Raw genomic sequence first — 15453 nt, 5'->3', positions numbered from 1 at the left:
AAGTGGATTATTGAGTAAAATATAAAATTGAATGAAACTATGGCAAAATTAAAAATTATTCCCTTTTTTACTTTTAATTGAGTGCTCACCATTTTCACTTGGATTGGCATAATGTTACTATTAAAAATACTGCACCCGTATGAAAATAAAACAAATACAAATGTTAAAGCGATATCATCTGCTTAGTTTAGTTCGAATGTAATATCAAATTTTCAGAAGTATTATTTTTGTTTAGATTTTGTTTATTTGCATATTTTGATTTCTTTAAATTAAATCAAGAAAACGAAATCTTCTTTGTAGTTTATCGCAGGAAGTTTTCAGGAAAATTTGAAACAATCAAAATTGTTTTTGCATTGTTTATTATCTTATTTATCATAAATGTGTAATATGTTCCGCCTGTATTATAACACTAAACAAAATTTATGTGGGTATATATAAGAAATTAGGTACGCTTATAATTTATTGACAAGTATCAAAATTATTGAATGTTTACAAATAAAATATACTTTCAGTTTCTAACAGAAACAGATGCATTGATTTTATAGCAAAATTGAATTTGTATACATGATATCATAAAACATGTCGAAGATGTTAAAATTAGATTTTAACTATAAGAATACATAAAATTTATTCTGACCAGGGAATTTCAAATCTATAAGATTTTATTTCTACTTCTAAATATGTTATTAATTTAATAAGAGGTGCAAGCAATGTTTAAACTTTCATATAAAATAATATACATAAATGAACCACTCTGTTACAAAATTACTACCACAAATGATGCTGTCTTATTTTGTGCAAGTTGTTTGAAAAAATGTATTGCTTTAAACGCAAATACTTTTTTTAAGCAGCAAAACAATAGTGATCTTAATTTGATAAGTAAAAAGTGAAATAGTATGCCCATTTCACGACCGGCGAAACGTTAGTTTCTTTCCTGTACAAGTACTTTGTAGGGTTTTGGCGAATAAACAAGTCCAGGAATTGGAGATAAATCCAATGGGTCACCGGGTGGTTTAATGATTTTACACTTTTGCATCACAATGGAAAACGACAGAAATAAATTCATCTTGGCGAGAAACTCTCCAACACAGCGGCGTCTTCCATGGCTAAAGGCGAAAATATGGTTACTCTTTTCTTGATCTAAGCAATTTCCGTTTGATAAAAATCGTTCTGGACGGAAATTTTCCGGATCTCCCCAGAATGCCTTTTCGTGATGAACAGAGTAAAGATTGAAAATAACCACTGTGTCTTTATCCACATCGAAGCCTTGTAACTTTGCATTTTTCATTGAATAATGGGGAAGTGCAAATGGAATTTGAGTAACAATTCGCATGACTTCTAGAATGACAGCATTTGTGTAAACCAAATCGGGTTTGTCCTTCAGCATTACGCTCCTGTTGGTTCCAACAAAATCGTTTATCTCTGTAAATACCCGTTCTTGAACTTGAGGGAATTTGGCCATGTAGAGAAAGAGCCACGACAACGCCTTGTATGTAGTATCGATCCTGAAATATAAATTTATACTGGATAGAATAGACAATATTTATTCCTTTTTTTCACCGACCACCTACTCCGATCAATATCAGTCACGCCATATTATAATAAAAAATGTTGTTTGACTTACATATAGTACATTGAATTGTCTTAAACTGTTTCATTTTATTTACAGAGCTTTATACCTTTAATATATTTGGGTAATATGAAAACAATATTTAACTTATACATCATACTTATTATTCATGCCGTACCTTTTTAACCATGCTTTCTTTTACGTTTTAAAAGTAAAACAATCGGTGATATTTATTGGTAAAAGACTACTGTTAAGTTTTTCTAAGGGGTGAAGTAGTCTGGTTCCCATGCATGCACTAAATGTATAAACGTTCACCTTAAAATTTGTTTGTTTGTTTGATTGGGTTTTACGTCACATCGACACGGTATAGGTGATATCGCGACGTTCCAGCTTTACTGGTGGAGGAAGACCTCGGGTGCCCTTCGTGCACTATTTCAGGCACAAACGGGCACCTGAGTAGAACCACCGACGTTCCGTAAGCTAGCTGGATAGCTTCCTCCCATGAAAGAATCCAAAGTCCATGTCGGGAGTCGAACCCACAGCGGTGAAGAGTAAGTTGTTTGAAGTCAACGACCTTAACCACTCGGCCACGGACGTCCCATCATCTTAAAGTGATGGATAGACAAATTGCTAAAGAACAAAAATAGATAATAAAAAGACACACGCACTCACCCAGCTCCTTGTAAATCACCTAGTGTTAGATTTAGTCTAGCTCTTGTTAAAACATATCTATCTTTATTTTCTTCATCATCAGCGTCGCTAGAAATGATAACATCCGCTACATCTCGTATGTGTCCAGCAGAAAATGTCTTATAATGCTCATGTACTTGCTCTGTCACAATTTCGTCTAATCGTGCAATATTTTTCCGAACCGCTTCAACCTTCTTTGGCATTAAATACCGTAACCATGGCAAAACGTCTAACGAACTACCACTTGCAGATAGAGCATTTAGTTCTTCAAGAAATTTTATTAATTTTTTAACGTGCATCTCAACATCAACAGTTTTACCACGTCCGTAAAGAAACTGATATATAATCCTAGTTACAAGTGTTTGGGCATCAAGTTCTATAGGGCCTGAAATTGTATTATACTTTCTCACCAAAGTATCTACAAAAACATAGGTTTCACTCGTGACTAATTCTTCAATCACTTCGTGTCGCCTAGACGTAAATAAACGTAAGGCCTTATATGCCACCTTTCTTTGTTTAAGATAAACTGGTGAAAAATTACCAAAAGCAAGTCTATCTTCTTTGATGCGTTCGCTTAAGATTTCCATGGACAGAAAATTTGGTCTTCCGCTGAATGCGTCGTCAGGATGTTCGGCAGCCGCTTTGACAGCGTCGTAACCATTTACAACAACAGTATTCCAACTTCCAAGTCGGATAGAAAAAACACGTCACCATAGGAATTCCACCATCTTAAGAAAGTTTTTGGTGGATTATTTCCAAACAATGGAAGATGACCGACAATAGGAAATCCCAATGGTCCTTTTGGGTATCTCTTTCCATTACTCTGAAAAAGCTGTTTGTAGAATAAAATTGTTATGAAAACAGTACAAACAATTCCCAAGACAATTGTTAACTCCGACATTGTATTTCAGATTTTTAAAGGTGACGAACAATATGATAAAATAAAAGTCACAACTTATATTTTTATGTGTCCTTATTCGAAGAGAAATGTAGCAAACGCTAAAAGCATATTTCGCGACAAGTAGATTTCAATGTATCACGCGAAACGTGCATCAGCGAATGCATAGAAATGCATTTTAGTCAAGGTTATTGTAAATTAACTGTAAATAGATTTTGTGTATAATGTACTTATAATTCATGTGGGTCACATGATTGTGTTTGTTTGTTTGTCGGTTTGTTTCATTTTACGCCTTTTCCCAACAGTATTTCAATCATACGTATATGCGGGTATTTTCCTTACCATCGTTCCTGGAGAGTTACACCAGTACTAGAATGCCTTCCTCCGCGCTAAACTACCAAAGCATCTCCCGGGGATCGAACCCACGCGAGAGAGGTAACTGGATTAGAAGTCATTGACTGTAACCCCTCGACCAAGGAGGCGGTTACATGATTGTGTAGATTCAAATGAACAAACACCTATTATAAATTATTTAATTTACAAGTTATATAATAAATGTGTTAATATTTTAAACTTTATTCATGAGTCATATTCCATAGTGAACGAAATTTATAATTTAAAGATATAAGGGAGGCTAAATCCGTATGATATATACATATAAATGTAAAGACCTACTGAAAATGGTATAATAGAATTTTATTTAAACTTGCATGATATACGGTTTTAGCGGCTGGTAACTGGGATTTAATGTTTGAAACCTTATCAAAGAACTGCTGAGCTGTAAATGCAAGATGTTCCTAAATAAGTTGTATCACAATCCAAAATACTTTGTTTACAAGCGGTCAACATAGAATTAGAACATAATAACTGATACATTACCTGGTATTCACAAGAGACTAGAGGCTGCGTTTTGTGTGATTTTTGTACTGTTATTGTATTGATGAATATTGGATACCCTATTGGTAGTGATATTATTTAATTTAGATCAAATGTCAGTCTTCCTTGGGAATTTTCTGTACAAGTCATCGGCAGAATTAACAGTTCAAATCGGATACATATAGAGTCACACGAGATAATGTAGTGTCACACTATTATTGCCAGTTCTTTATTCTCTGAATGATTCGTGATTATTGCACAAAAAAGCAAATATAATCGTACACAAAGGGAAACTGGCTCCAAAGCGCTAACCTGAGGGCAGACTGTTATTTTTGTAAATGTTGTGAAAGCTAGTGTTTATTTCAAGAATTTAAACGATGTTGGTCACTAGACCATACTTCATGCAAAATATGTTTTCTATACATATGAACCTAATTTAAAATCTGTACATAAAAAATAAGAAAATACGCGACTAGGCCTCAAAATAGGTATCTGATATAGATTTTCAATTCTACATCTGCACATTATTAAAATGTCGTAGCTGTACGTAAAAAAGCAAGAAAGTAGGTCACTCTATCAAAATCTTAGTAAGCTAATATCTAAGTTCAGTTTAACATCTAAAACTGTGCATCGGGTCCAAATTCCATAGCTGTATATGAAACGACAATAAAGTCGATCACTTGGTCCAAGTCTAGGCCAGCTCATATGAAAGTTTAATTCTACATCTGGAATCTCTATGGCCATGGACAAAATTTCATAGCTGTATATCAAAAAGTATATAACTTAGTTCACTAGGACAGGGTCAATTTCAACCCAAACAATCTTGATACAGGTCAACCAGACAATGTTGCGTGTCAAATATCTAAGATTTTTCCGTTTCTGAAAACATTCTTTTTTTAACTTTTGGTTTAATGCATATATAGAATACTAATTACCCCAAAGGCGGGGCTTATTTTGACCCTGATTTCTACCATCTTGGCAGAGGTAAATGTTTTATGCCAAATATCTAACCTCTAGCCTGTGTCATTTCAGACTTTTTAATTTTCATTTTTTGAAATTTATTTCTGGCCGTATGACATACTTATGCTATAAACCGGAACCATTTGAATATCTTTAAGGGACTATCCAATGATCATTCATGTAAAGTTTGCATAATATTCAGTCACTGGTTTCAGAGAAGTTGTAGAAACTGTTGACGCACAGCGACGGACGAACGGGGATCTCAATATGAGCATGTGAGCTAAAAACAGGTGTAAACGTTAAGAAGCATTAACTCTATGTTTAAACATCAAACTAGTGATAGAAATGTATCAAGTTTTCTCAGTCCATTTTGTTGTAGACTATCTTCTTTAGAAAAAAAAGTTTTCATTGTTGATGTTTGTTTCATATCATATCATATTAGGTAACACATCCTTACTTTCTTCATCATATAAATATACAATAAAGGTAAAATGTTTATCCCTTTTCTAATTCAAAATTATATTGCATTTCAAAAATATCAAATTCTGCATTAGGCGGTAATGCAGAGTGTTTATAATTGCTTGCTAATGAAACTGAGCTACCTTTTTTGAAATTTTGTCTAAAAGGTGAGCGGTAATATCATACACTTAAAACGTCAAATATCATAAAAGCATTGTCATTGGGTATAAGATTAGGATTGTTGACATTACGACAATATTCATTAATAAAATTGTAAGTCCTTCAATCGGATTATTTCAGAACTATATTCGTTCACAAAACTTTAATTTGAACTGAACGTATGTACATATTTCAATAGACCAGTCCCGTTTTAAAAGATTTATCAACAGACATATCACATCTTATCGAGATCTAAATTAAGAAGTTATTTTACTTTTTTATTACATAACAGAAGCATAGAGAAACTAAAATGGGTCAGTCATCCCATAGAATTGTAGACTTATTATTACCAGATTTTTTGTTATAGATACTGACGTCCTTTTAACCATTTTAGAATATCTATAACTATGAAATACTTTAATAATATTTTTTTTTTCATTTCGCAACATACTAATTGCACAGATGCTGGATAAAAAGCTATTTAACTGATTAATAAACATACCTTATCTTCTATAGCAGTGTTCCGAAATGATTTTGGGGTTTAGTTTAAAATCGATTCCATTTGAGTGTGTCTTAACATCTTCAGAAGCTGTTCATTCTTGGATCATTCAGTTAGAAAACCTTGCTCCGAGTTTCGGAAAATAGCTTAATGATTTCGTCTTCTTGAACAGCTTCAGAGTTCATTTGATATTAAATGTGCGAGTAATTTTGAAATTGAAAAGAAACAGATAATGTAATAGCCAATTTTTTTCACGATAAAAATAAAACATTGGTTGGAGAAAATTTGATAGTTTACTGCTGAATTCAAAGCATTTACATACATTTGGTCTTTACCCACAAATAACAAGTAAGTATTAATGTCATCAATAGCTTTGTTGTAGGCAATAAAAAGGGATGTATAGATGTACTATTATAGATATACTACAAGGGAAGTCTATCTAGTATGTGAATAAAAGCTATTGATTTAACGAAAAAGAGGTGCAAGTAATAATAATAATAATAATAATAATAATAATAATAATAAAAAGAGTGGTCCCTGGGAAGCATTAATGACAACAAAATTACATGTCTGTACATGAGGGATAATGAATATGTGCAACATCCCTCACGCCCCCTAGCACCGACTTGAGCGATACTCAATTCTCAACACTTAACAGTGCTGGCATCAATGATCTCGAAGGACCAGAAAAATATAACAACACTAAAGTGAAGTACGGGGCAACTTTTTACAGTTGCCACACGGCACTTGACACATACTGTTATGAAGTATAAAAATCTGGAAGCAAAGTGATCCCTCGGAAGCATTAATCAAAACAAAATTACATGAAAATTGCAGACTCAGTTTGACCACTCAACCACTCTGACACTGCTATACCAAATATCACCCCCAGTTAAGCTAAGTAAATATGAATGTACATGTCTGTCTGGCAAAAATGTATTGGTGTATTGTTGTCTTAAATGAGAATGATATTTCAAAGAATCAAAAAAGTTATTATTATTTGATGCAGTTAAGAACTAGATATATGCTCATATGGGGACTGGTTTCTTTTCTGTATAAGCACTTTTTACGGTTTTGACGTTACACAAGTCCAGGAATGGGAGTTAAATCTAATTGGTCAGCGATTGGTTTAAAGATTTTGCATTTCTGCATTACAATGGTAAACGAGTAAATTAGTTTCACCTTGGCCAGATATTCTCCAGCACAGTGGCGTCTCCCGTTACTAAAAGCAAAGGTATGGTTGCACTTTTTTGGATCTAGACATTTTCCATCAGATAGGAATTGTTCCGAACGGAAACTTTCCGAATCTCTTCAGCATTCATTTCCGCGATAGATGGAATAAAGATTGGTTTAAACATATTTATTCAACAAAACATTTAACAAGTGAGCAATATTTACAAAGTACATTTTGAGATTGGGCAGAAAGCTATAACGCTTATGAATGTCCTCTCCCAGGAATAAAGATTGAAAACCACTGTGTCCTTATCAATTTCACAATCTTGTAACCTTGCATTTTTATTGCATAATGAGGAAGTGTAGAAGGAAGCTGAGCAACAATTAGCATGACTTCAACAATTACTGCATTTGTGAAGACCAGGTCGAGTTTATCTTTCAGCATTACGCTCTTGTCGATTCTAACTATATCCTTTCTCTCTGGAAACACCCGCTCATGAACTTCAGGGAACTTCGTCATTTAAACAAATAGTGACGATATTGTCTTGTTTTTTGTATCAACGCTGAAACACAAAAAAAGATCAAGCAATGTGAAAGGACAATATCCTTTTTTTTCATATTTCCTATTTGTAATGCCTCACCTAATAGTAAGCCAGTTATATGTAAGCCAGTTATATCTATAAAAATGAATGATTCCGGCTTATCAGAAAAAAAAAACATTTCACACTCGTTCCAGACTGTACAATGCATTTCAGTTGTATGTAAACAGTATTAATCAATCAATCAATCAATCAATCAATCAATCAATCAATCAATTTATCAACCATTCAATCAGTAAGCTTAATTGTTTTTTTCAGTTCTCTTTGTTTGTACTCGGAGGTAAGTCTCTTTTTTGTCTTCTTTTGAACAACAACTACCTAGCACATTGTTCCCTGTCAAAAATCTAAACATGCTGACCGTCAAGGAATAAAATAGATAAATATAGAATCCCTAAAGAAAGCCCAACACAGCAAAATTGAAAATGTTGCAGGCTCGGTTTGATTGAGCCTGTTCATGGACGGTACTGGAAAGTGCAAGTTACCGTCCACGCCCCCTAGCACCGGCTTAAGCAGAATTCAACATTTAAACGTGAAATAGTAAAATTTTGAATTTAGAAACATCCGCAGATGTGTTCATACGGCGGTTATCATGGAACCTTCAATGTGACACTTTACGTGCCATTCCATGAAAAGCGGCGTATGGTCCCCAAGTAATAAAAAGCGTGTGCCCTAAACGAGAAAACAATGGGCGGAACTAAATAAAATAGAATTTAGAAAGGGGATCAGAGGTTATGAAGCCTGCGTATCACAGAAAAGACGTCAAAAGACAAATTTAAAAAGCAGGCAACATATCCTAAGGGTGATTCAACATTATTCAAGTAGGAATATTGGAACCACCCAACTAGAAAATGCAGAAAAGTTGAAACTAAAAATACCACAAGCACAACAATAATGTCGTGCTGAACGATCTTCAAGGATCGAAAATATAACATCATTGATTAAATGTACGGGGAGACTTTTTACAGCCGCCACACGGCACAAATAACACGGATGTGATCATAAAATAGATAAATATAGAATCCCTAAAGAAAGCCCAACACAGCAAAATGTCTCAAGGAAAGCATCCGCAAGGTAAGCCCTGAAAATATTATAGACATAAAATAATATTTTATAAAGACAGAAAAAAAGGCAAACTGTTATGTTATGTTCATGTTGATTATTAATATGTTTAAGTTTTAAATCATATCTGTCATATATTCTTTTATTTTGAAAGTTAATGGCATTTACAAATTCTAGATTTTTACCAAATTTGTTGCATTCTTATTTGTTACATTTTCTTTTTATTATTTACAAAATTCATAAGAATAAATGTATAGATTTGTGTACCTGCATTTGCTTCTTAAAGGTTTTTAAGTGCTAAATAAGCGTTCACATAAGACCGACTTACCTGCATGCATAGTGCTATTGCAGCAAGTTTGACTATGTTAGGGATCTGGTCGTTGTTCTTAAACACTATTCGTTGACAGAACTTCTGAAGGCTCATTTTTGTAACAACCTGTCATCATACCGCACACAACTTGCCAACACCTTTAACAAACTGTTCACCCTGAATGATTTCTTGTAGGTGATTTTCTTGTTGCTCTGTCTTCCTTTAGGACATTGAGTACTTTTGTTATGGTCATTGGATTCACTTTTATATGTTTCTACATGATCTTTTTGGTGTTTTATTTATTTAACCTTTTGTAACCATAACAACTGTTAGAATTTCACTTGGCGAGGATTCATTTTATTTTCTCTGTCTTGTGTATAGGAACATACATTGTGGGGCTCTGAGTGAGGTTTGATGCACCATTAACCGGTTTAAACTCCCCAGCAGTACTTTTGCTGCTGACCGTTCCAAAGCAGGCGGCGCCCCTATTTGTTCCTCAGATGTATGTCTTTGTTGTTTCATATTGTTTTGGTGACACTTTTGTGCCCTTGTTGTTTCTCGTCTACGGTATCTTTCCCTTTGCCCGTAGTTTTTATTTCTTTTATTTACCCCCCCCCCCTCCCTCCCCCCCCCGTCTCCTGTCCCCTGTGCCCTTTGTGGGCCTATTATTCAACCATTTATTTGTTTCCTTTATCAGTTAAAAATTATTTCCTATTATTCAATCATTTATTTGTTTTCTTTGAATTCCTTATTAGTTACAAATCATTTATCATACTAGTGATTAACCTGTCCGTGCCTTGTCCTGTTTTTGTTGGGTCCGCCTGGGCTCCTTGCCACTGGTTCTTGTTGCTGGGTCGTGTTGGGGTTGCGTTCATTGAACGCCGCCTTTCCTTGTTGATCTTGTTTATCTTTTTTTTTGACAACAAGCTTTACAGTCCTAACTACACGACTGATTAAATCACCAGATACCGATTTGACAACTTTGTCATTATGGTCAATGGTCTATCAGACACTGCAAAGCAGTTAACTTGCTTTTTTGGTGAGACCATTTTAACAATATACTTAGTTCTATGACCTAATTTAGACCAAGAATTAGCTAACTGTTTGGGTATGCTTTGTTTAACGTTTTTAATGAGATTACTTAGTAATTATTTCTTACAAATTTAATTTGTAAATCAAAATTTTAATAATAATTTGTAAGCTCTTCATTGCCATAACACCATAACAGACCTTGTCTTTTTCATACTTAAGGTTTCTTTTCATGAATTTTAAACCTTCACCATGATTTTGTTCTCAAAATATTCAACATACTTACTGAACTTTCCACAATAACAGATACTTTACTTGAAAAGAACATCAGACATTTGACCGATAAATAGAGTAGTTAAATACGAGGAACAGTACCTTTTAAGGACTTTAGCATTTGAATCATTCACACCTATACTTGTCCATCATTCATGTACGTAACTGGTTTTTCTAACCGCACGTCTTTTCATACCTAGCTACCTAACAAGATACTAGGCCTTAATAGAGAAGTTCAGGTTCATCAAGGAGTGTATTCATCTGACGTAAAGTGTATTTTGTGTGAGCAGAGTAGCTAAAATATATATAATTCACGAAATTTTACACTATAATAGAGAGAAATAAGAATCCCTAAAGAAAGCCCAACACGGCACAGTTTGAAAATGTTGCAGGCTCGGTTTGACTGAGCCTGTTCATGGACGGTACTGTCAAGTGCAAACTACCGTCCACGCCCCCTAGCACCGGCTTTCATGACATATTTGTCTATAATTGCATCTTTAATTGACAACTTAAATCGAAAGGACAACACAATGTTACTACCGTCCACGCCCCCTAATGTACATATTTGTCTATAATTGCATCTTTAATTGACAAATTAAATCGAAAGGACAACACAATGTTACTACCGTCCACGCCCCCTAATGTACATATTTGTCTATATTTGCATCTTTAATTGACAAATTAAATCGAAAGGACAACACAATGTTACTACCGTCCACGCCCCCTAGCACCGGCTTTCATGACATATTTGTCTATATTTGCATCTTTAATTGACAAATTAAATCGAAGGACTACACAATGTGTTTGCACGATCAATGGTGCGGCTTAAACTACATGCTGAATACCAACCGCTCTGTGGCTAAAGAAATGCATTTACTTGTACACATTTTCAGTGTACGGAATACCATGTAAATATACCTTACACAAATAGAGAAACGTTTAGAAACTGATACATCAGTTGTTTCATCGATCAAAATAGCAAAATATTATGAAGATTTCAACCTGAATAAGGTCTCGCTATAGGATTTTGAATTTCCGTGATAGTTGTCCAGCTAAAATTGCGGTAAGAAACGTCTGGGTTATTAATTCTTTGCAATACAAGAATGTCATTATCTTTATCTAAAAGTATTTCTTCTTTCATTACCATATGTACTTCTCTTATTAGATACACACCTTCATTGTCAATTGTGCCTTTTTCCAACTTGTCCTCTGGTGAAAGTTCAAGATCCTGTTTTTGATAGACACATGCACACTGGTGATCAAGCGCAGACTTTTTATTATTGGTTGTACCGTCAAACATCTCCATTCCTTATTTATAAAAAAGAAGAAATTATATATGTTAAGAACGAAACATTTTAGTACGAATCAATAACATTGGCAAACAAAACTGCACTGAGCTCGAACAAAATACATTAGCTTTATCAAATATTCGACATAAACAAAACTTACGCCGTCAGTGGTATTTTTGATTTATATAAATTGATTATATAACAAAAACAAAACGTTGTCACAATTTGTGTTTTGTTTTCAAAGATTATGTGATACGTAACGTTGGGCATCGGATTTACATTTTTGTACCGTTGTGTCATTTATGCATTTATTTATTTTGGCGAGGGGTGGGGGGGGGGGGGGGGCGCTCGGGGGTTGTCTCGCCTACACTGTAAATGTCATGTGGCGACGTTCAAGCTTTACTCCGATCTATTATTTCTGATTTTCAGACACAAGACGGTACCTCAGTAGAACAACTGACGTTCTGTAAGCTTGTAAGTAAGCCAAATAGCTTCATCACATGAAAAAAATCTAAATTCTTGGCTGAATTCAAACCAACAGCAGAGGGCGGCAAGTGTTTTGAAGTTAACGACATAACCACTCGGAAACGGACGTCCCTTACATAAAATATTAAAGAAATCATGATTGATGGCTAATCAAATATTTTGTTTTAATGTAAACTGTTGTTAGAGACGATATTTAAAGCATTATGACTGAAACAGTATTTATGAAAGTGCCATATTATGTTTAATAATCTGAAAGAATGGACACTAAAACGCTTTATATCAAAAACAAAAACTTTCATTAAAGTGCAGTATTTTTTTTATTAAAGATAGGTATTTCAATATGAAATCCCTATAATTCATTTGACTTTCATTTCTCTTACAAAACGAATGGTATTCTTACGTGAATAAACAAATTACACATTCAAGCTAAATTTTGTTATTTAACACCTCGACACCTTGTGAATTACATCAAATGCACTGCGTTTTGTCGCACAAATATAACTGTAATGTATTCCTTTTCTTTATACTTCGTGATAAATTATACATGCATAATATATGACTCACCAACTGATATATTAAAATATTAAATAATTTGGAAGGGTGCAACATATGCTTTACAAACGTTATTCTCTTTCCTGTACAAACATTTTGTACGGCTTAGGCGAATAAACAAGTCCAGGAATGGGAGTTAAATCCAGCTGTTCACCGACAGGATTACAAATTTTGCATTTCTGAATTGTAATAGAAAACGACAGAAACAATGTCATCTTTGCAAACAGTTCTCCAATACAGCGGCGTCTACCGTGACTGAAAGCAAATATGTGGTTGCACTTTTCCGGATCGAGATTTTTTTCGTCTGATAAAAACCGTTCCGGACGGAATATTTCCGGATCTCCCCAGAACGCTTTCTCGTGATGAACGGAATAAAGATTGAAAATAACCACAGTGTCCTGATCAACATCGAAGCCTTGTAAATTTGCATTTTTCACTGCATAATGTGGAACTGAAAATGGAAGCTGGGTTACCATTCGCATGACTTCTAAAATTACAGCATTTGTGTAGACCAGGTCTGGTTTATCCGTTAACATAACGCTTCTTTTGGTTCCAACTATATCTTTTATCTCTGTAAATACCCGTTCTTGGATTTGAGGAAACCTTGCCATGAAGAGAAACAGCCACGATAAGGTTTTGTTTGTTGTATCGACACTAGAAAGTAAGCAAAATCATTCAGTACAGCATTATTTTTTTAAGTACCATACAAATGTTATTTTCTCATAAAAGAATTAAGATTAATTTAACAGTGCTTTTTTTGCACATCAGAATGGAGAAAACTAAGCAACAAATAAAGCTACTTTAAGCATTAAACAAATCATTAAAATCTAAATACCAATTATTAACAGACGATTACAAAGAAGAAAATGAGATTAATATAAACGAACCCGGCTCCTTGTAAATCACCAAGTGTGAGGTTCAGCCTTTCCCTTGTTAACACGTATCCATCAGTATTTCTTTCGTCATCAATGTCACTAGCAAGGATAGCATCCGCAACATCTCTGACGTTACCTTCAGTAAATGTCTCATAATGCTCGCGTATTTGTTGCTTCGTGATGTTGTATGACCGTACGAGATTATTTCCAAGCTTGTCAATTTTCAAAGGCATAATATACCGTAACCACGGCAATACGTCAAAAGGATTTCCACTTCCAGTCAGTTCATTGAACTCTTTAAGTGTTTTTATTATTGTTTTAACATGCCTCTCTACATCAACAGATTTACCACGTCCATAAAGAAACTGATATATTATTCTTGTAACTAAAGTTTGGACATCCAGTTCTATTGCACCGGAATTTCTATTGTATTTTTCCACCAAAATATCTGCAAATGCGTTAGCCTCATTCGTAACTAAATCTTCAATTACTTCTCGTCGTTTGAACGTAAATAAACGTAGAGCCTTAGCAGCCCATTTTCTCTGTTTCAAATAAACTGGTGAAAAATTACTGAAAGCAAAAGTAACCTCCTTGATTCGTTCATTTAAGATATCCATTGAAACGAAGTTTGGTCTTCCACTGAAGGCGTCGTCAGGATGTTCGGCAGCTGCCTTGACAGCATTGTAACCATTGAAAACAACAGCATTCCAGCTTCCAAGTCGAATAGAAAACACGTCACCATATGTCTTCCACCATTTCATGAATGTTTCCGGTGGATAATTTCCAAACAACGGTAGATGACCAACAATTGGAAATCCAAAAGGCCCATTAGGATATATTTTGCTTTTAGTTTGATGAAGTCGTTTCAAGAAATGAACCATCATTAAAACCATACAGATGATGCCCAAAATTAATGTTAATTCCAACATTTTAAAAATAAATTAGTCCACAACAATGGGTGAAATATAAAACATGGACAACGTGAATTTATCGGATTTAGTAAGTTTAAATTTTAGTGAAGATAATAATAGATTACGCGACTTGTAAATACCAATGCAGGGCACATTTACTACATTTATTTAGTCTATTTTTAATTCAAGGTCATCAAACAACTATATGGAAAACCGATTTTTTTTCAATATTTCTTTTTGTGTGAATTAAACATTTCCACACAGGGGCCTATTTTGATGGCATCAAAGCATTTAGAATACATAACTATTATTTATGAAAACAAATATGATACTTTAACAAAGTATACAAGACACATTATGATCATAAACAAACGCAAAAAACATGTTTACATTTACTTGTTATCTAGTTCATCTTAACAGTACTGAATAACGTGACGGTTTATCTATTTTACATCGCAAATTGTGAATGTAGTTTTCCATTTATATACAAGAAAAGCATTGATGCAAAGCATCAAAGGGCGACGCCAAAAGAATTTGATCCAGGTTTGCACCTAAATACTTAACAAAAGATGTGTACTTTATAGCAGTACCATTTCATGTGACCTGGAGGCTTGACCCAGTTTATGTTGAAACTTAAACCAAAAAGAATAGACTCTGTCTTGCCAAGATGCAAAGACAATTTATAGTCAATAAACCAATCTTAAGATTTACTTTACCAGATACAAGGATACCTGGGTCATCATCATATAATGACAGGCACAAGTATCACACCTGGGAAGAAAAAAA

The 15453-nt window shown here is 34.2% G+C and overlaps 1 protein-coding gene across 1 annotated transcript; it reads right to left on the bottom strand.

Moving 5' to 3' along the window:
• Positions 1 to 386: 386 nt before the first annotated feature.
• On the bottom strand, positions 387 to 14817 carry LOC132731164 (uncharacterized). The gene is made up of 7 exons (XM_060717291.1): positions 13769 to 14817; positions 12956 to 13535; positions 11699 to 11782; positions 9271 to 9378; positions 3878 to 3955; positions 2243 to 2958; positions 387 to 1505 (listed from the first exon to the last, which is right to left on the bottom strand). The coding sequence occupies exons 1-7, from the start codon at positions 14683 to 14685 to the stop codon at positions 923 to 925; spliced, it is 3066 nt and encodes a 1021-aa protein (XP_060573274.1). The 5' UTR covers positions 14686 to 14817; the 3' UTR covers positions 387 to 922.
• Positions 14818 to 15453: the final 636 nt, after the last annotated feature.

Source organism: Ruditapes philippinarum, unplaced genomic scaffold, assembly GCF_026571515.1.
Source record: "Ruditapes philippinarum isolate M1 unplaced genomic scaffold, ASM2657151v2 ctg1864_1_1_1_1, whole genome shotgun sequence".
In the NCBI taxonomy this organism is placed as follows: Eukaryota; Metazoa; Mollusca; class Bivalvia; order Venerida; family Veneridae; genus Ruditapes; species Ruditapes philippinarum.
This window is presented reverse-complemented; position numbering and strand designations above follow the sequence as displayed.

Excerpts from the sequence above, each read along its gene's own strand:
- LOC132731164 (XM_060717291.1), bottom strand. The coding sequence starts at position 14,685 with ATGTTGGAATTAACATTAATTTTGGGCATCATCTGTATGGTTTTAATG. Across the intron at positions 9,379-11,698 it reads TAATAAGAGAAGTACATATG|GTTGTTACAAAAATGAGCCT; the intron begins GTAATGAAAGAA and ends GTATGATGACAG. Across the intron at positions 2,959-3,877 it reads AGTTACCAGCCGCTAAAACC|TCTATCCGACTTGGAAGTTG; the intron begins GTATATCATGCA and ends TGACGTGTTTTT.